The 21,141-nt window shown below is 37.9% G+C and overlaps 1 protein-coding gene across 8 annotated transcripts in view; it reads left to right on the top strand.

Annotated features, from left to right (window-relative positions):
* TBC1D5 (TBC1 domain family member 5) overlaps positions 1 to 21,141 on the top strand; it is a 319,581-nt gene that overhangs the window by 282,370 nt on the left and 16,070 nt on the right. For all 8 annotated transcript variants that reach the window (XM_054057267.1, XM_054057266.1, XM_054057270.1 and 5 more), the window contains one exon: positions 8,669 to 8,768. In XM_054057267.1, coding sequence (XP_053913242.1) covers positions 8,669 to 8,768 — 100 coding nt within the window. The remainder of the gene's footprint in view (positions 1 to 8,668; positions 8,769 to 21,141) is intronic.

Here is a 21,141-nt window from a genome sequence, read left to right on the forward strand (position 1 = left end):
AAACACTGTGTTTAAAATGTTTCACACTGATGAAAGTATATTCAAAGTAATAAAAAAAACTGGCAGTTGTGAAGATGTGAAGAACACAAAACATGAGTAAGGTATATTTAGGAACATATTCAGCATGGGGATACTTCAGCTGGCACAGGGACACAGAAATATTGGTAGGTAATGGTTCAGCTCAGGAAATCAGTATATAACCTCTACTTCTGCAAGAATCAATACCCAAAAGCAGTATTATTAATATCTGAAATAATTCCAATTTGTGAAAACGTTTCACAAGTAATGAAATTCTCAAAGTAAAAGCGACAATATATATTCCATCCCTGACTATGATATGCTTGGTGAATTTGCATCTAATCGTTTCATAGCCCCTTCCACGGATAAAAAACTTTCTCTGTACATCTGCAAAGAAAATGCCTTATGAAAACTTCTAAAAATTCCACCTTTCCATCAACAAAAGTTTGGTTGCTACATGCTGAAGCCATGTCTATAAGACTGACTAATGTAGCCATATTGTTTGCATGTCCTCCCCATATGTGTGCCTTTAGCCATCTGTTGTCTCTTGGCTTACACTGTTGTGTCCTTTGGAGAAGCGGGTTTTATTCTTTATGTTTGTATGGCCCCCAGCAGAGCGAGGTTTTGGTACTGATGAGGGCCCATGAGCGATACAATTAAATTATAGATAAGTTAGTAAATCAAATAAATTAATTTTTTAAAAATTCCACTGCATTTCATTAATTGTTCAAAACCAGTGGTTTACAGTTTAAATGTCAGCATATGTTGTAGCCTATTCTGTGGCTGGCATAGATCATAAAAATATTATGGGGGTTAAATCTTGTGTTTAATTGATAGTTTAAAAATGTAAACTAAGTTCTCATAAAATGAAAACAGTAACCACTACTTTTTACTCCAGGGAAATTTACATAAATTAAGTGAGAAAGCAGTTTATGTCATGCATCTAAATCTTGCTACCAATATCCAAATGGTATATTCTGTGTATATTTTATGAATAAGCACTTAAGTACTGGTAAGAGGCTTAGCAAGTCCCTGGCTTCAGAGTTTCCTTTTATCAATCTCATTTTTCCCATTATTTTACTCTAAAGGTTTCAATACTTCATCACAATTATCTTCTAATTTGCCCTGCCAATTTCCCAAGAGCTCAGGCAATGTTTCCTTAGTGTTCTTACAATGAATATGGAAAGGATTGAAAATTCAACTTGACAAATCAATAAAGGAAAAGTACAAAGACTGTAAGCTACAAAAAAAAAAAAAAAAAACACAAAAAAAAAAATCCAACCCACCTCTAGTTCAAGAAAACCCTGATCTGCAAATTTATATGGCCTGGGAGTACATGCTGGGCAGTACTGTGTTTATACCATGACATACTTTCATTACGCTTTACCCCACCCATCATTGACCAGCAATCAGGTAAGACACCAGGAAGACCAAGCTGTGCCTCCAACACAGTTCTGTCACTTTTTGTGTTATGTGTTTAGTTGCAGCACAATTGATTAAACGCTGTAAATACCTTTAAATACTCTTCTCTTTGGAGTTAGTGCCTTTTCCACTACATTTAACACTTGGTGGTGCTGACCAGGTAATTCATATTCAGAAGGATTCATCTTTAAGATGAATGGAGTTTTGTTGTTCCAAGTGTTCGTGAATAAAGTGCATGGACATATATTGTTATAAGACTTTGACATCAGAGTTGACTTCTCCTTGTGTTCTTCTATGAGCAAAAAAGACAAAAATACATTTTTTTCTTTCATTTCCTGAAGAGTAAGACTGAAAACTAGATGTTATTCTGAAAGAAAGAAGTTACAGTCCTGATTCCTCATATTCCAGCCCTTATGCATGTCATGTGTTTGTTTAAACTGATAAAAACAAGTTTGAGAGAGAGTAGTTCCTTCCAAACCTATATTTCTTCAGACCTTGGCTTGTGTAGGATGCTGAATTCCAATGCCCTTACCCGTGTCCGCAAACCTTATTGCAGCTTGTAAAGTGATGAGCTGTAAAAGGATAGGATTACAACGTCAAAACTGTAAAACTTTTTCTGTAATCTATTCTTGAAGGTGCTAACCACTTTCAGTTAGTCACAGCTATTTTTCTGAAACAATAAAATCTGATGAAAAACAGGGTATGGTAGAGGCAGCACTGATCCCATTATGAGCTCAGGAGAAAAGGAAGGATATAAAAATTTTATCTCCATAGCTGTCTTTGTAAAAGTGAGAAGATAGATGAAAGGAAAGGGAATAAAAATGAAAGCGAGCTTTGGACAAATGGAGAGCACCAGAACTGTATGGACTGGGGAAAAAATAGCAAAGAAATGACAAATAATTAATCATGAAGACATTAGTTCTCATGGGAAAAGAAAAAAGAAAATGTAACAATGTAAGCAAAGTTCTGAATGTGGATAGGAAAAAATACGAGTATGAGAAACGTTAAGTGTAAGTCAACTTTTTTGCAGATTCAGTCTTGCCACAACAAAGAGATGTGTGTAAGGAGGTACTCAAATAGAATCACTTTGACTGGAGACACAAATATTTGCTTGTTTTATATTGTTATTGAAATGTAAATCGATGTGGCATCACAAATAATCTATTTCCTCTTCATTCACATACTCTGTTCAAGATGTTACTGATTATCTGCAAGGCTCTACATAGTCTGCAATGTTGAAGGTGTGGAGAAGTTTTCTGAGAACCCTGGGAGTAAATTTTCAGAAAGTATTGTTAAGTTGTTTTTCTGCAAGATTGCATAATTAGATTTGCACTTCTTGGTCTCCCATGTCTGAAGCAGTGATTCTTTTGTTTGATTTTCTGCTTGATTTATATTTCTTCCTCATAATGCAGCTCCCAATATTAGCAAATGATGAGGTATATGTTTTATAGGACTTGAGTTCAGTAAGTTGACATTGATTTTCTTTTCTTTCTTAGTTATTTAAATGATTGATTTTTATTTTGTGGTCAACTGGTTAACCTTTGAGAACTGTGGCTGAGTGGTTTTGAATCGATGTTCACATGTTTCTGGTACTGTGGTGTCAGATCAGCTGAAAGGTTGGTTTCTCAAGGAAGCATAGACCGTAATGTTTTTCTCTTGACTTACTTGGCCTGTTCAAAGAATTTATAAGTCTCTGTTCGTGCATAAGAGAGATCAAATCAGCAATTCTGTTTGTACACAAAAATAAATGGTATCCAGGGTACTCACTGTCTCAACACAGGGAAACACAAAAGTTGCCACTTACAGAAAAGCACAGTGAAAAGCATCTGCACATGAATCAAGAGCTTCTGCAGAATACTGGCTGTAAATCATAGAAATATAGAATCACCAGGTTGGAAAAGACCTCTTGAATCATCGAGTCCAACCATTCCTATCTGCTGCTAAACCATGTCCCTGAGCACCTCGTCCATCCGTCTTTTAAATACCGCCAGGGAGGGTGACTCAACCACCTCCCTGGGCAGCCTGTTCCAGTGCCCAATGACCCTTTCTGTGAAAATTTTTTTCCTGATATCCAGTCTGTTGTTTCATTTATTATTGTTAAAGAACTTGACTTTTGAACACTGAAAAAAAAAAAAATCATTTTTCCTTAGGGGCTTTGTGATTTTGTTGCTTACCTCTACAAAACAAAACATTCGTAATTTGCAGAACAATTTTTAAAAGATGCTGTGGAAAGATTAGTCTTAGAAATGTTGATTAGAAGTGACCTCTGCTCAAGCTGCTACTTGGAGCAGAACAGTTGCTAACATCAGATCAGTTCAGTGACTTTGAATAGAAACTCTATCACTTCTATGAAAAACCTTCTCTAGTGCTGTCTGCTCTTCTAATGAAGAATATTTTCCTAATGGCCAGTTTTAACCTTCTGCTGACCATGGCTCCTTCTCTATCATCTGCCACCGCTGGGAAGAGTTTTACATCATCTTTGTAGCTCCATGAAGTTGCAGGCTCCCAGCAAATCCTCTTCAGCCTCCTCTTCACTAAAGCAAAAAGCCCAACTCTCTCAGCCTGTCCTCTGGACCTGTAACCATTATAGTAGCCCTGCACTGCACTCACTCCAGCTTCCTTCAAACATCCTTTGTGAACTGGAGGCCCAAAACTTTATTCAAGATGAGGGTTCACAAGCACTGAGTAGAGCCAGGTAATGACTTTCCTGGATCTTCTGACCACATTCCTCCTAAATGTAGCCTAATGTACTGTTTGCATTATTCGTGATGAGAGCACTTAATTAGTTCACGTTCAACTCTGCAGCCACTGTAGCCCCCAGCTCATTTTCAGCAAGCCTGAAAAACAGTAAGTTCCTTCCTTGCCTGTGTGTTGAGGTTTTCTCTCCAGGTGCAGAATGTTGCGCTTACTGAAGTTTCTAAAACAGAAACCTCAAAAAGGATTCTTTTTCCTGGGCTTCCAGTGTCTCATGGTGTTTCTGAGCTGAAGTTCTGTTATACTAGTCAACAAGGTAGCCATACCTCCCCTATCTTCATAGCACTCAGTTAGGTACTTTGCTCATTTCCAAACACCAGCTGGACATAAAGCCGTTGATTATAGTCCTTGAGCTTGGGGGCTGACCAGTTTTCTGCCCACCTACAATCCTTTTATCCAGTCCATAATTTCTCGCATTATAAATGATGATGCTTTTGCAAATAAATGTCCAAAGACAAATGAAAATAAAAATGTATTGCATTCACTCCTCTCCCTTCATCTGCATGGCCAGTCATTTTATCATAGTGGGGAACCATAGTGGTCAAGCATGATTTGCTTTTGGTAGATACTTGTGGACTTTTCTTGATTGTCTTGTCCTTTACATGTTGGAAATTGATTCCAAGAGGTCATGCTCCACGGTTTTTCCAAGGACTAAGGTGAGACTAACCGTCATATAATTTCTTAGATCCTGCTTCTTACTTAAATATGGATGCAAAAATAACCTTTCTCTGGTCCTCAGGGATGTCCTATAATTGCAGTGATTTTTCATGGATGACAGCTAGTGGTGTTGCAATCATGTCATCAGCTCTTTCAGCACCTCTGGGTGAACACATACTGCTTCTTCGAGTATTGACCAGCCTGTTGCCTTCCAACTCTTAGCCATCCCTCTCCTTCCTGAACTGTACATGCAGAGGTCTGGGAGCAGACTTAGCCTAAAAAGCAAGAGGCAGAAATAGTATTGAGTGCAGCAGCTTTTTCTGTATCTTCTATCTTTACTTTATCTCCATTAATAAGCAATAAATGTAAATTTTCTTTGAACCTCCTTTGTTGCTGTTATACTTGTAAAATTCTTTCTCATTAGCCTTTAATGTCACACGTTAATTTTAGCTCCAGATAGATTTTTGTCCTTCCTGGTTTTGTTCCTGTGCCCAAACAATGACTGTATGCTTGTCCTTTGTTTCCTGTCATTGTTTCCACATATGTATTTTCCATTTCCACCATTTCCATCTCCATATGTGCTTTTCCCATTTTAGTTCATTAAGAAGCTCCTTACTTAACCAAGTGTATCTTCTGCACACTTTCTCCATTGTGCTGCTTCCTCATGTATTTCTGGGTTTCCCTGTTCTACGGCAGACGAAGTCCTCCCCGCTAGATTAGCAAGTCTGTTCACAAAGATGTTCTTCCCTCTCTTTGTCAGGGAGACATTCTCTAAGTTGTCCTTCCTAATCAAATTCGGTGCCACAAGCAAAACGGTGCCATCGGGTATGCAGCTACATGTGGTCTAGATGCATCTGCTGCCATCCAGGCTTTTTCCTTTTGCCATAGGATTAAAGAGAAACATCACCAGGATTTCTATCCCTTTCACCCTTGCTCAGGAGCCCTTTTGCACTGAAAGGGTTTCACATGACCATGTGAATGCATCAATGCATGCATGAATAAGTAGAACAAAAGTCAGAACATGATGTGACCCCAAACTATCTTTTGGGAACACCACAAACTGAGGTTCTATGCAAGTAAAAAACCTCCCTAGTTGATGAGTCTGGCTGGAAAAGAGTCACCGACCACTCACTGTCACTCATTTCTTTTGGTAGTGTTGTGATATGGCGTCCAACCTGGATTCTTCCTCTAAGGGAGCTTGTTCTTCCCTTCTGCTGCCTGGGCCCTGCATCACTTAGCACCCTTCCTGCTGCCAGAAGTCACAGGTTTCCATTTTCTAGCCATTTAGGAGTGCATGTCTTCTTCCCACTGCGTGTTGCCTCAGTTGCACCTTCTCGGTCTGTTGCATAAGCTTTTATGCCTTGAAAAGTCATGTCAATCACCTCTTTGTCACCCCTGATGCAATAAAACACACTTGCCTCTTCTCGCAGCTCCTCACCTGCAGCTGTGGCAACTACAACAGAGCAAACCTCCCTCCAGAGAGGTCACCCTCAGAGGTCCATCTGCACAGAGATTGCCACGGCACTGCTGGCGACAGCAGGGGCAGGGGTTATGTCTTGTAGCTAGTCATCGCTGTTTGAGTGTTGTCTTATGCAAACAGCACATCTGGGTCTTTCATGTTTCAAGTGCCAAGTTAGCTGTCTTGCTTATTTGCACATCCTGCTGGCAGCATTCCTTGGTGCCCTTCCTGAGGGTGCCAGATAAGTCAGGAGCTCCAAGTGCCTTCACTCAGCCTTCTTTCCCACTTGACAGGCAACCTCTTGCACTGTCTGAGAGTTCCCAGCCATGGCACTCCTCTGTGAGTGCTGGGTCTGATGAACGTTTTTGGTCCCCATGCTAGATCCTAACAACCTGAAAGAGTGGTGGATATAGTTTTCTCAGCACCAATCTCACTCACAAATGAAGATGTACAGTTGAAAAGGTTAATTTCAGAATCTACCCCAGTGGATAGAGCTGTCTAAAAGCATTTTAAAATCAATTTGCTGCAGTTCTGATCCATGAATAAGAAAAAACGGTCTGGGAAACATGGAAATATTAATTACCAAAAGTTTAATTTTCTTATTCACTTGTAGGACATAATTTCCATTGCTAGGTAATTATTTCAGAATTGTGTTACCTTTTTTAATAGAAAAATACTCAAGATTTTGTCACCTTTATCGTACAGCTATGCTTGCAATGCACTGACAATTTAAAATTTATGGTAGATCATTTCTTGCAATTGCTAGCTGTTTGTACTAGGAAAAGGTCTTCTGCAGGGACATTGCCTGAACTGAAATATTGGTGCTGGTAGGCTTGTATAGGCTGTGACAGAACTGCAGACTTCGAAAGCGATTAGTGCTTCAGCAACCATAAAGAGACAATGTAAAATCAATTCATTTGAGGCTTAAGTGTTCAAAGTATAAGGCTGAGTAAAATGAGTGTTCATCGATATAAGGAAATAGCAAAGAAAAAAGTTTAATATCTGTTGATTTTAAGTGTAGAGGAAAAGTAAGTAGGGAGAAAGTTACATTGCTAGATCTTACAAAATGCTATTGTTAAATTTCTTTTTGTTTATCGATTGGTTTTGGATATCTGCTATATTAATGAAAGTTTCCTTTCCTTGGCTCTGACTCTCAGTTTTTGATTGACGTTAAGACCGCTTATACATTTAAATGAAGATCAATTCATTGACTTTATTCTTGCTGATCAGTTTTGGATTTTTTTTCATTTTAAATGTAATTCACATTCTAGTGTTCAGTAATCTCCCATCAAACAAGGGTATGATAAAAACACAAAACTCCTAAGACAAACAGGAGGCTAAAAAGTTACTTTTCCTTTATCTGCTTGAATTTAATTGCATACTTCTAAAAAACCAGCAAAATGTGCTTAATACTGTATGTGACTAAGCTTCAAAGGAATTTTTCCAAAGGAGTGGTGAACTTTCTCTGCAATATTGTCTTCAAAGTCAGAACTGGATGCCTCTGTAAACCAGCAAACAAAGGAGTTCAAAGAGGAATTCTTAGCTGAAGTCGTTCCCGTTGCTTAGACAGGGCATGTGGCTGGATAATAATGCTTCTCCTGGGCCTTAAAATAAAGAATCTTTTTCTAAAAAAATTCATGTTTTAAATTACACGTGATGCTTATTTATTAAACATAACTTGATAATTTAGAATAAGCACTTTATATTATGTGAAATCCAAATAATTTTCACCTAAATTTCACCATAAGACATTGTGTGAAAGTGCAGCTGTCTGAGCAGTGAAGTGCAGGGGGTTTAAGCAGATAGAGCACAATGTGTTATACCAATAAATATGCCAAAATATATGGCAGTAATGCATCCATGATGTATGGCATTAGGTTTCATTAAATCTATGCCTTGAAATAAAAAAAAAGGAATATTTCTGAAGTTTCAAAGTGGAAATTACTCAGCCAGAAATGAGAATTTTCCTCATTGAGTGAGTTTTTTCAGCCATTGCTGTGGTACTGTATTTGCACAAGCAAAACCTAGTACCTAGTCTGTAAAAGAAATACAAATTGTTAACCTTTCTTGGATCAACGTAGGCAGGTTTTTATTTGACTTTTTAGAAAGAAAAAGTGTGTTATTAATGAGCACTGAAACATTAAACTCTACTCTTATTTCCATGAAATGATAAAAGAATCCAAAATTCTTTTAATAAGTACAATTGGAAGGTGATTCTCTTTATTTCTAAAATATTCTCAAAAGCAAAGGAATAGGAAAAATTACTAGATGTCTAAGCATGACAAGGGTTGTGTTACCACTTTTACAGTGTATCATAGGAAGCTGGTGAGTTTAATGATAATAATCTCTTAATTGTAGGAGGAAGAATTGGAGGCCCAGATTTCATTCCTACAAGGACAGCTAAATGACTTGGAAGCCATGTGCAAATATTGTGCAAAGATGATGAATACGCATCTTGGTAAGTGCTATACTCTATATTAACCTGTAAATCTTTGTGAAGACTCTCTTCGTGTTTGTATTAGAACTAGAATAATATTTACGTGCATATTATTTTACAAGTCATGATGAAAATTGAATTGATGTACTTAGTTGTTCTACCAGGTGCTGCCAACTACTGTATCTTTATATTGTCATACTTGTTAACTTGGGAATATATTGGCCACTGGCAATACTAAGAGAAAAGTAGAAGCATTTTATCACAGGTGGCCTTCATTCTTGTACTCTATGAGATGTGCTGGAGCTCATAGCTCTTTTTGTAATCCCATTTGCAGTTCAACAGTCCCAGAATGATACTTGATGCATGCAATAATAGTTGTATCAATTCATATGCTGTCATTAAATATAATATCTGCACAATCTATGCTGATCACCTTCATTATGTAAAAATGTGTTAGTATAGGCTGACTAGTTTGTAATATTTTGCTCAGACCAGAGGAAATATATTGAGGAAGGAGTCAATACATTCGGAACAGAATCAGCAAAGACACCAGTCTAAAACTCAATTTATATATTGCCTCGACAAATCAGAGAAAGTAAACAAAAATATTCACTCAGTTCAGTTGTAAATATGCTTGGCTATGCTTTGATAAAGCAGCATTTTTAAACCGTGTTGAACTGAAGTTCAAAAATTAGTATATTTTGTTATGTGAAAAAGCACTGTTATTAAGAAATCAAAGCCCACCTGCAATAATTCTAAGCTTTATTTATAACCTGCAACATCACATTCTAAACAAGATAATTTGAAGTTGAATATTTTAATGAGTAGAACTGAGTATATACATGTTTGCTGGTTCAAAAAGATCCGATGTGAAAGCCATATTATACTTGTATTTTCATTCTATTTCATGTGCATATTTTAGTAGTCACTCTTATAAGCCCAGGAAAATCTATAAATATTGTTTTATTTGAAAGCTTAGAATTGCAGACTCAAAAGCAAAGTGTAAACCTCTAACCCCAACAGCTTTAGTCTGATGTATTGGACTGCTTCTGCGAGGGCACATGAGCAATGATGAGATTAGAAGCAAGGGATAAATTATTAGCTACTGAAGTTATGGGGGAAAGATTACTGTGTCAAGAAAATAAGCTGAAGGTTTGTCCTCTTAAGAAAGAAAGCTAGGAGCATTTAGCAGGAATGTCAATTCAAGTGCAAGCATTTCCACAGCAACTGCTCTAGATTAGAGATCAGAATAAAACCAAAGATGCTTGAAGTAGTCTGGGTTTTGGCACTGAATATATGAAATGAGAGCGAAAGATTTGTGATAATATCCAGCAGGTTTCTTGCTCGTCTGACCTGTACAAAATTCCATCTGACCTGAAATCTGTCTATCATATTCATCCCAGTGATCTGAGGACCACAGCAGCCAGCAAGCTGCTCAAGAAAATGGATTCTATATAGCATCACAGAACAACCTCTGAAGATTATCTTCAGAGCCCCTCCACTGCTCAGGGCTTCAGCGAATCACAGCAAAATAGAACTCAGAGTACATCTGATCATTTCTGGGTTAAGAGAAAAATTAGCAGGGGCTGCTACTGCAGCTGGTCTAATTCTCCCCCAAGTGTCTCTTACCCATGAAAATTGCTTCATGTCAGAGACCGCAGAGCAGATAATGATGAGTTATATCACTCTTCTTGTAATCTGCTGGGACATCTAATTTCAAGGATATTACTCCTTCCTATGAGGTTGAATTTTTCTGACTTCATCAACTGTTTTTTGGGTTTTGTAGCATTCTTGATAGCAAGGTTGAAAATCCTCTTTTAATTTACCTGTATGCAGTAATTAACTACTCTTTCAGCACTGCCTTTGCTATGTAGGACACTTTAAGATTCATTTTATATGGGTTGCTTTTTAGATCTGATCACTTCTGTGGTCTTCCTTTCAGTTCTTCAGGGTTTTCATATGCCTTTTGAAGTGGATTAATCAGGTCAGTATATGCTGTACCAGCAATGGACTCAGCGAAGTGGTTACTTGGCAAAAGGGAGGTCATCTCTCTACTCTTAAGTGGCATTCCTCTTTTCATGCTCCTTGATACAGTGATAGGTTGAGGTGATAATCCATTATGACCTTATTCACAACATTTGGTGAATCACAGCTTTCTGAATAGAGGATTTTTTCCTGTAGGTAAAGTCAGGAAATGTTCCTTGCATTTGATGATTTTAAAATTCACTTCTTGTCATTTTGCTTTTTAGCTGAATAACTCAGGTTACCCTGCAATGTGCTCTGGTTTTGCTTCTGCCTCTCAAACTGCAGGCTTAGCCATCACGCATTTAATAGTTGTCTAAATAATTGATAAAAACATACGGACATGTAAAATTTGAGGAGACTTCCAGAACCAATTCCTTTAACAAAGAATTAGGTAACCTTTTTAAGAATTATCAATAAGTCAGTATCCTAGTCTAAGCCCTGCCTTTTAAATATGTTAAAGTTTAAGTTTCTTATTTTTTAAAAAACACACATTTTTTTAGATTGATTTTTTAAGCAGGTTTTTTTCAGAGTTTATTACTCAACCAATATTCTTTTTCCTGTATTGACCGTGTTATAGTTGCAGGTCACTTTTTAACAAAACAATGTTAATTCAAGCTTATAAAAATGCATATCCAGTGACCATTCACCACAGAATTATTTAATTGGCACTATAAATCGGAATGTCAAACAATTATAGAATCCTCTTCTTGTAATTTCAAGTGAAATAATTCAGAATGGTTTGGCTGTCTTTTCTCAGGCTCTTTCTTTTACCGGGGTGGGTCCTCATGACAGTCAGGGACAGTTACTTTATGGCAGGGATGTCATGTGTTGTAGCTCAGAAGTAATCAATGTAACCATAAAGTCACCTATTCTGTTTCGAATCCCTAGTGATTTATAATCTATTTATTTAAAATACAATTATATCAAGTAGGGTTTTATATGTGTTCCTAGAAAAATGTTTTTGTTTAGTTAAAACCTCAGGCAGAATTCTGCTCTTTGCCATATAATGATATTGCATTTCTTTACCAGCATTCTATTTCTATAGCTTTCAGCAGATACCTGCTGATATGGCATTCTCTTTACACAGAGCACAAGGAAGGACCAGAGGGATAGAACAGCAGTTTTTACTTTGTTCATATACTCAAAGATGCTTTCATGAAATGTTTATCTCCTGTAAATAAAACATACAGCGTACCACATGACAACAACATAATTAACGGCTTGTAATATCAGGGGATGTTACCATGGGAATGAATGATGGTTCCAAAATATTACTACTTAGCATTATGTGTAGAACTTAGAGATAGGTTTTGATTATGAAAACAGAGGAAAGTCATTCTGTGATCTTTGTCTCCTTCTTAGAATTGTGCATTAGAGAGAGCTTTATTTTTCTTCCCCATCTCCCTGACCCACTGCTAAGAACTGCTAAGATGGAATGCCTTTTAATGCCTCCAAAGACAAATGTTGAAATTTTTGTACCAGATAGGAAAGTAGATTTTACTTCTGTTCCCACTGTTTTTCACAAGCTTGTCACAGCTTTCAGGAAAAAAAAAAATCCCATGTTCAATTTTTTCCATTAATGAAATGAAGATACATCCTATCTTGTCAGCTTGTCCTGCGGCTTTGTTCACAATATAAATGCAGAATATTATTTGACTGATACTGAAAAACTATAGTTGCCATGGCTATTACTGCTCCAGCATCATCACTGATACATTTACTTGATGTTACTTTTTCACATAAACTGGCCTTTTTCAGGAGATAATATTGTCCCTGATGCATTTGGTAATATGGCAATGTTCTTCAGCATTTTTCTTTCTGTGAGGTACTTTTCTGTTAGCACGCATAAATATCTCAAGGCTCAGTGATTCAGAAAGCCATAATAGACCAGTTAAGTATTACAGTATTATACCCTGTCATAATGTTATTTGTGTTTTGAAGTATTTTTATTGTCTCCCCCTTTGTTTCATTATGTGGAAAGGAAAGCATCAAGCTTCCAAGTGCATTCAGAATAATATTTTCCCCAGTAAATGTGACCTCTGTCTAATGTCTTAGAGCAGATCATGAATAATTTCTCTAAGACGCGCATCCAAGCATCACTCAAAATGTCCCATGGTATCTGCTCGGAGGCTCCTCAATTATCCTTCACATTTGACATGGAATAGAGTTTGAGGTGTTAGTTCAACATGTCTCAAAGAGCAAAGCCTGTCTCCGTGCCAGACTGAAGCCAACACAGCGCTGTTAAATGGAAATTCAAGAGGCATCAGTAGATGACACTGCCATCTGACACCTTTTGCTATTCTTGTATAATATCTTTAGGGTTCAGAGCACATAAGCACTGCCCAGGATTAAAGTGCAACCTCTGAACAAAGAGTAAATCAAAAGCCCGGGGAAGTATTAATCCTCTGTAGGCAAGCACTAATATGAGAGATTGTGAAGGATGTTTATGAGTTTGCCAGTTGTGTTCCAGAGAGAAAAGTGCTGAATTTTGAAATGTTGTTTGTTTATAAGGGACAGGAACCAATCCATCACTGTTCTCTAAGGCAGAAGAACCTACCATTTGTTTCAAACAGAGACATAGTTTCAGACCTCCAAGTTTACCAAATAATTACACATGTGGTACAGGAAGTCCTTTTCACAAGAGGCAATTTAAAGGAACATTGGTTGGGTATTAACTTGGATATGGGGATCTTTATATAGAAAGTATTCTTTTTTGATGGGCAATTTTTCAGGATGTAGAGGCAGAGAAACTAAGGTCATTCCACACTTGGTTTTGCTTAAGGGCAGCACTGTGTAAATGCAGACGGTTGCTTTGCCAGCTAGTTGAGATTCAGAAGCAATTTAGCTGTTTTCTCACAGCTTAAAGTCTCAGCTAATAAGCCATGCAGACTCATACCAGCTCTGCAAAGGGTTAGCTCACAGGGTGCTGCACAACGCCTTTGAAGTATGTGTGAAGGTACCCAATTAGACAGAAGAAACATAAGTCTACCTGGTTTTATTAAGTTCATCTTCATACTGGTACTGCAAAGCTTGAGCCAGCTGCTAGAGAGACATTCAGGTGGGTCTCAGAAATATGTTGCTTAACATCCAGGTCTTTAAATCACTTCTTGTCTTGGAAGCAACATCACAAAAACATCTCAACTCTGACCTGCATCTAGTAAGTTTGTGCTTAAGCATGCTAACTCCACTAAGCCAAAGCCATTAAAACTCTGAGCTACTCATATAGGGCTGGTTGGGTTGTCCTTACAGTGCATCTTCTAATGCGACTTCTGCTATCTGCAATATGTTGTTATGTCCTTCACCGGTATTCCAGTACATCTCTGCCCTTCCAGTGTGGATTATAGAAGGGATGCAGAAAGATGAAGTTTTAATCCCCCGTTGTTCTAAACACCACTAGTATTCTGCCTCTGGAATGACATGCCAGCTCTGGGCTTTCATAGGTTGGCTGTAGATAACTGTGCATGTTTACAAAATTCCTAGCAGTTACAACATCACAGTAACAAAAAAATGAAAGTTAGTCTTTTGAATGGGATCAGAGGACATGTCCTTTTGAATGGGATCAGAGGACATGGCTGGAGAGCTGCACAGAAGAGAAGGACCTGGGGGTGCTGGTTGACAGCCGACTGAACATGAGCCAGCAGTGTGCCCAGGTGGCCAAGAAGGCCAATGGCATCTTGGCTTGTATCAGAAATGGGGTCACCAGCAGGTCCAGGGAGGTTATTCTCCCTCTGTACTCGGCACTGGTGAGACCGCACCTCGAATACTGTGTTCAGTTCTGGGCCCCTCACCACAAGAAGGATGTTGAGGCTCTGGAGCGTGTCCAGAGAAGAGCAACAAAGCTGGTGAGGGGGCTGGAGAACAAGTCTTATGAGGAGCGGCTGAGAGAGCTGGGGTTGTTTAGCCTTGAGAAGAGGAGGCTGAGGGGAGACCTTATTACTCTCTACAACTACCTGAAAGGAGGTTGTGGAGAGGAGGGAGCTGGCCTCTTCTCCCAAGTGACAGGGGACAGGACAAGAGGGAATGGCCTGAAGCTCCGTCAGGGGAGGTTCAGGTTGGATATCAGAAAAAAAATTCTTCACAGTAAGAGTCATTGGGTACTGGAACAGGCTGCCCAGGGAGGTGGTCGAGTCGCCTTCCCTGGAGGTGTTTAAGGAACGGGTGGATGAAGTACTTAGGGACATGGTTTAGGGAGTGTTAGGAACGGTTGGACTCGATGATCCAATGGGTCCTTTCCAACCTTGTGTGATTCTGATTCTGTGATTCTGTCCCTGTCACAGCTAGGAGACAATGCTGGCAGCTGCAAGATTCATTTACGCTTATGCTGCCTGACACCTCTCGAACAAATGTTTTTTGGAAGACTTATTAAACACAGGTCAAAGCCACATTTTCACTGTGACTATTGCAAACACCATGACCAAGAAAGGAAAAATATAAAAATACAGGAATAAAAGTTTGCAGGATATAGTTACTAGTATAATCTTAGTTATTGTGTGAAGTAAGTAACACCTCTGAAGACATAATTAGACTGACTTCATCCATCCCTCCTTTAATGGTGAACGCAATTGTTGCAAGGATGCATTTCATTATCAAGATAATTTGCAGGGGGAGGAAGAGCTGCTTATTATTTAGAGGCTGATGTATACTTGTATAGGGCCCAACATAGATCTAGACGCAGTACTTGTAAAATATATGCAAGATAGTACTGAATTTTTATGGCAGGGGGGTTGGAATAAGATGATCTTTGGTGTCCCTTCCAACCCTGGCTATTCTATGAGTCTATGATTCTATGTGGTGGGATGGAAGGTTATGACATTTTTGTAAGGAAAAAATGAAATGGAAATTATTTTGTTGCCCTGGGTTGAAATGAAATACGTTATAATTTGTTGAGGTAGTAAATGCATTAAATGAGTCCTCTTGTGCTTGAGAAATAAATAAAATAATCCATACTTTACAAACACAGTGTGATGAGAAATGCTAGAAATAAAAAAGGCCACATCAAACACAGCCCTATGAGTTTAAAAATAACGAGGTAAAGTAACCTATAAAAACAGTTTATGCATAAAGAACATTAACACATTTATTAAACTAAACACAGTTGTTTGCTTCTGGTCATGACACAGACACAGACAGACAGACACACACACATACACGCACGCGTAGATCCTTCATACCCCAGTAATTTAAACCACCTTTTTGTCCCTTGAGGGTAACTTAAGGTCAAAAGCACACGCTGATAGAGAGCTACTTCTTGCCTACAACTGTGCCAGTCCTGAAAGTCCAACTGTTGTCGGCACCCACAAACCCTTTCATCTTGGCAATCTGAATGAAAAGGAGATTAAAATTATGAAGCTGACACACCCCATCATTAGCTAAACACCTTTCTCTGCAAGTGTCAGCAAATTGCTCTCACGGCGTTTTCTTCCCTTTACTTCTTGCTACCTTCCATTTGTGTGCTGAAATCTCCCTGCTGCTCATGGCCACTGACAATCCATCCTTTCCTTTCCAGTATCTTCTAGACAGTGATTTCTCTTCTGATGTCAGCTTCAGAGGAATAAAAACTTGGCAGAAGCTAAGTTCTGGCATGACTGAATTGTTAATTTCCCCATTATTTCCATAAATATCTTTGGCATTATTATAGTTGAACCTTACCATAGTCGTTAGTTTGCTTATTATTATATTCTTCAAGATCCACATTTAATTTAAATCATTATACCTATATTGTAACCGACCAGGTGAGCAAGAGCATATATGGTAAAATTCCTTTCACTCTTCACGCTTTGTTCAGCCTCTCATGGTCACCCACCATGTTCAGAGTACGTGGCATCATTAGAGGAAGGGCACAGAACTACTTGAATGATCCCAGACAACTGTTTTCACTGAAGAGGACTGGAGTAGGTAGATGGACCAGGTGACACGGAAAACTACTCATCTTCAGAACAGAGCAGCAGTGTAACTCAAAACTATACAGAGGTAGCAAACAGAAAACCAGTACATTTATCAAATCTGTGCAAGACATTGAAAAGTGCAGGGAACAAAACTAAAGGAAGCACGGGAAAATGGCTTTCCTTTAACATGCGTTTCTAATTATTTTAGTGTGAATGTAACCACAATTCACAGCTTGGGCTGACTTCCTTTTCAGATATAATCCAGGCAGAAATCCAGCTCTACTGTCAATAATGCACTCCTAATAAGGACTTCTGAATAAGTGGTTCAAATATGTCTCGGGGCTCCCAATGTATTTTTCTTTTTTTCCTTTACTAGTTTAATTCAAAGCTACTGTAAATTACAGTCTCTTCTACTAAGAAAATTAATTCATTTCTGACATCGAACTTCTCAGGCAATAAAACTAATATTGCATTCGTCTTATGCAAAACCCAAATACACTCCATGGATACTTAAAAAGTCTTTAATAGCATAACACTGATTTTAGGAGTACTGCCCCATCACCTCATGGCACATTTGACGCTAGTATGTTCTATTACAGAAATACCATAGGTTAGAAACAGGAGTTTATAATGAATAGAGAAAATGCAGTTAATAGAGCAAGATTCCTTAAATGAAGAAATAACAAGAGGAAAAGAAAAGAAAAGAAAAGAAAAGAAAAGAAAAGAAAAGAAAAGAAAAGAAAAGAAAAGAAAAGAAAAGAAAAGAAAAGAAAAGAAAAGAAAAGAAAAAAGAAAAGAAAAGAAAAGAAAAGAAAAGAAAAGAAAAGAAAAGAAAAGAAAAGAAAAGAAAAGAAAAGAAAAGAAAAGAAAAGAAAAGAAAAGAAAAGAAAAGAAAAGAAAAGAAAAGAAAGTAGTCTTTAGTTTTGATACATTAGCTCTTCTCTCAGGTTAGAACAGCTGTAGATAACATACTATTTACTGAGCAGCAGCCACAAGAATTACATTAGTAACATGTATTGGATGTATATATTGTCTCCTGTGTCAATATCGAATGTCTTCATTAATGTTCAGTTCACCTCAGGAGAAACAAAAACCTCCCAAGGCTTGATTCATGGGTCCTCTGTAGAGTTTAATCTGAAATAAGTTGCAACATCCTTTTTTTTCTGGATGGCAGCGTAATTTCACCAGCTTCACAAGATAGAAAAATGTAGACTTTTTTTTTTTTTTTTGAGAAATGTAAACTAACCTTTTGTGTGCAATATTCTAACCAATAATTTTACAGCATATTGCTATTTACATAGGCAAAACTAGCACAGACTGCAATCAAACAAGTCATTCAGTTATGCTTATTAAATATCAGTTAACAAGGTAAATATTTAAACGATTAAATGTTGATGTACCTGATCCAAAACGTAAAAGTTGTCTGAGGAGTTAATGTGCATTTGGTGACCCTCAATCTTTCAAAAATAAAGTATGCAACAGTAGCCTTTTATAATAAAGTCTTTACAGCGGAAAAGAGCATAAAATGCAACAGCGTATACTTATATTACACACAAAAATAACAAGATACATAATACTTTAACATCACACAAGTTTCTCCAGGCAGGTCAAACACTAAAGCTAACTAGAATGAAATACATTTTATGCTTAATTGTTTCCATAAATGCTCACCATAGCAATTAGGTTGACAGCACAGTAGAAACTAATAACTGCAACCCAGGTTTTCAAACAGATAAGGAAAACTCTAAACAACAATCAATTAAAGAAAAATACACAGTGATGTGTTCACGTGGATTTATTAAAATAGGTTCAGATAACATCATAATTCTATACTAGAGAAAATAATCCCATAGAAAGCTTTAAAAATGGCTTTCACAGTTCATTGTCATTTATTTTATATATGACATGGATCTTAGAAAATCCCTTAAGAGTGTTTTAAATGGATTTTCAGACATTTATGGATGTTTGTTTTCAAAACTCTCAATCTATCTAAGTTTTTATGTAACATTTACCACAATGATATTTGATTATGTCATTCTGCTTGTAAAATCAGGAACAGTTTTAATGGGTTCAGCCACACAAGAAGTAGAGTACCTTATATTTTCAAAATCTCTACTTGATCTGCAATAGTTGTCCTTTACACAACCACAGCAATTTTAAGGTGTAATACCTGCAATCCACTGCAATATGAAGGAAGGGTTTGAATCGCAAGGAAGTGAAAATGTATAGTTTCCCCTTAGGTAAGGTTTCAATTTCTTATGGCTATTAAGTTTGTCACTTATGCAGAACCAATTCTCATTTGCTTGTCACTTCTCAGTAATTTTTCTATTTCCAGTGAATGTAAACAGCAACAGGAAGAAAGTAATTCTGCAGAAAGAGAGAGAGAAAAAAATTGCTTTGAACTTTAAGAAAAATATATGGCTTGGAGATACTCAGGCTACCGACTAGGTGTTTGCAGTCATGGGTAAAGTTTTAGTGAGCAGAATGGACATGTGGGAATGTGGAGCGCATGACATCTATGCAGACATCATTTGTTTTAACAATGATTGGCACTGTACATTCGTTTAAGGAGTGGGGGATGGTACAGTCTATCATTACCATCAGGGCCAAAATTTCTCCAACAAAAAATAGCTCTGGAGAGGAAAAGCATGCTCTATAACCTGCCATGGGAGGTGTGGTGCCCGGGCTCTTTTATATTCTCGTTGAAAACACGTGATGACTGGTAATACACTCCTGTCCTGGTTCTAGAAGCCTCAACATAAGAAGGATATGGAACTGTTGGAACGGGTCCAGGGAAGGGCTACAAAGATGACAAGAGGGTTGAAGCACCTTCCATACGAGGACAGGCTGAGAGAATTGGGGTTGTTCAGCTTGGAGAAGACAACACTGCAGGGAAACCTTGTAGCTGCCTTCCAGTATCTGAAGGGGGCTGTCAAGAAAGGTGGGGAGGGACTTTTCACACGGGCATATAGTGATAGGACAAGGGGTCGTGGCTTTAAATTGGAAGGAGAAAAATTTGGATTAGATATTAGAAAGAAAGTTATCATGATGACAGTGATGAGGCACTGGCACAGGTTGCCCAGGAAAGCTGTGGCTGCCCCCTCCCTGGAAGTGTTCATGGCCAGGTTGGATGGGGCCTTGTGCAGCCTGGTCTGGTGAGAGGTGTCCCTGCTCATGGCAGGGAGATTGGAACTGGATGATCTTTAAGGTCCCTTCCAACCCAAACTATTCTGTGATTCTATATTTCTCGGATGTCACAAGTATTACCACATAGCAAATATTGATAAAGTGTTGGTGCATCACATGACATATGTATATGAATCAGAAGTACATACTATACAAATATGCATATATAAATATGTAAATATATTCAAGAATGGAACGCTTCAGAGAGAATTTAATACTCCACATTTTTAGGATCCTTATATTATTTAAAGCTCAACTGCTGCTAAGCGATACTTTTAATATTGTCACAATAAGAGTTGGGACTGTCAAAAGAGATAAATGAAAGTTGTGCTACTCAGTGGTGTGCCTTTATGAACACTTAGATCACAAACTATAGTTTGAGAAGTAAATTTAACTCCTGACATTTGTATTTGTAATGCTGGAAAGAAAATGCAGTATTTGGAATCTTCCTGAGCTACTGTATTCTTAAACAGCAGTGTCACTATCTCATACTGTGTGATCTTTCAAAAAGTCACAAACCACTGTTAAGTTCTAGATTTTATGTCCAATCTGGTCCACAACAGAAAGAAGTATTTATTGTGAAATGAGAGAAAAATTGATTATCAGAAGCTAAATTCCCCATCCATCCTTCCAGCTTTCTAATGTTAGAGAAAAAGTAGTCTTCCTATTGCCAGTATTCTGTGCAGGAAATGTTGGAAGCGTTTTCTATAAACCCTAATTTCATAATAAAAATGATCATGGAAAAGGTCTTTGGTATCAATCCAGAGAGTTTGCTGTGCCTGTGGGAACTTGCAGAAGAGGGGAAGGGGGAAGGTTGCTTTTCTTTTTCAGAAAAATAAAGTGAAATATACACTGAGCTCTCCCTCTCCTGCTGCTGCCTTACCTTGGCAACAAAAAGGTACTTTTGCATTCTGACTTTGAGCTGTCTTCTCAGTAGTGGAAAGCAAGTGTGAAAAAAAAATCGATTTAACATGATTCTGGCACTGTTTATTTTTCACAAGTCATTGATCAGGAACTAGTAGTAGAAAGGCAGCATTCATAATAAAGCTTGCAGTTCTTTCGAATTAGCTCCTCTCAGCAGGAATGATCTTCCTGGAAAGGCCCCACAGAGACTGGCTTAAAATAGAAGTTGTTAGGAGAGACATGCACTGCAAAAAGGCATTGGTGCAGGAGAAAACAAAGAACCTAAGAGTGCAGAGATGTTATTTCCAGGTTCAGTTTTCTCCACCTCCATCTGGTTTTGTGTTAGTATAAAGTTAAGTCTATGTTGTGCGTCCATCCCACAGGGCTATAGCTCT

Source organism: Cuculus canorus, chromosome 2 (assembly GCF_017976375.1).
Source record: "Cuculus canorus isolate bCucCan1 chromosome 2, bCucCan1.pri, whole genome shotgun sequence".
In the NCBI taxonomy this organism is placed as follows: domain Eukaryota; kingdom Metazoa; phylum Chordata; class Aves; order Cuculiformes; family Cuculidae; genus Cuculus; species Cuculus canorus.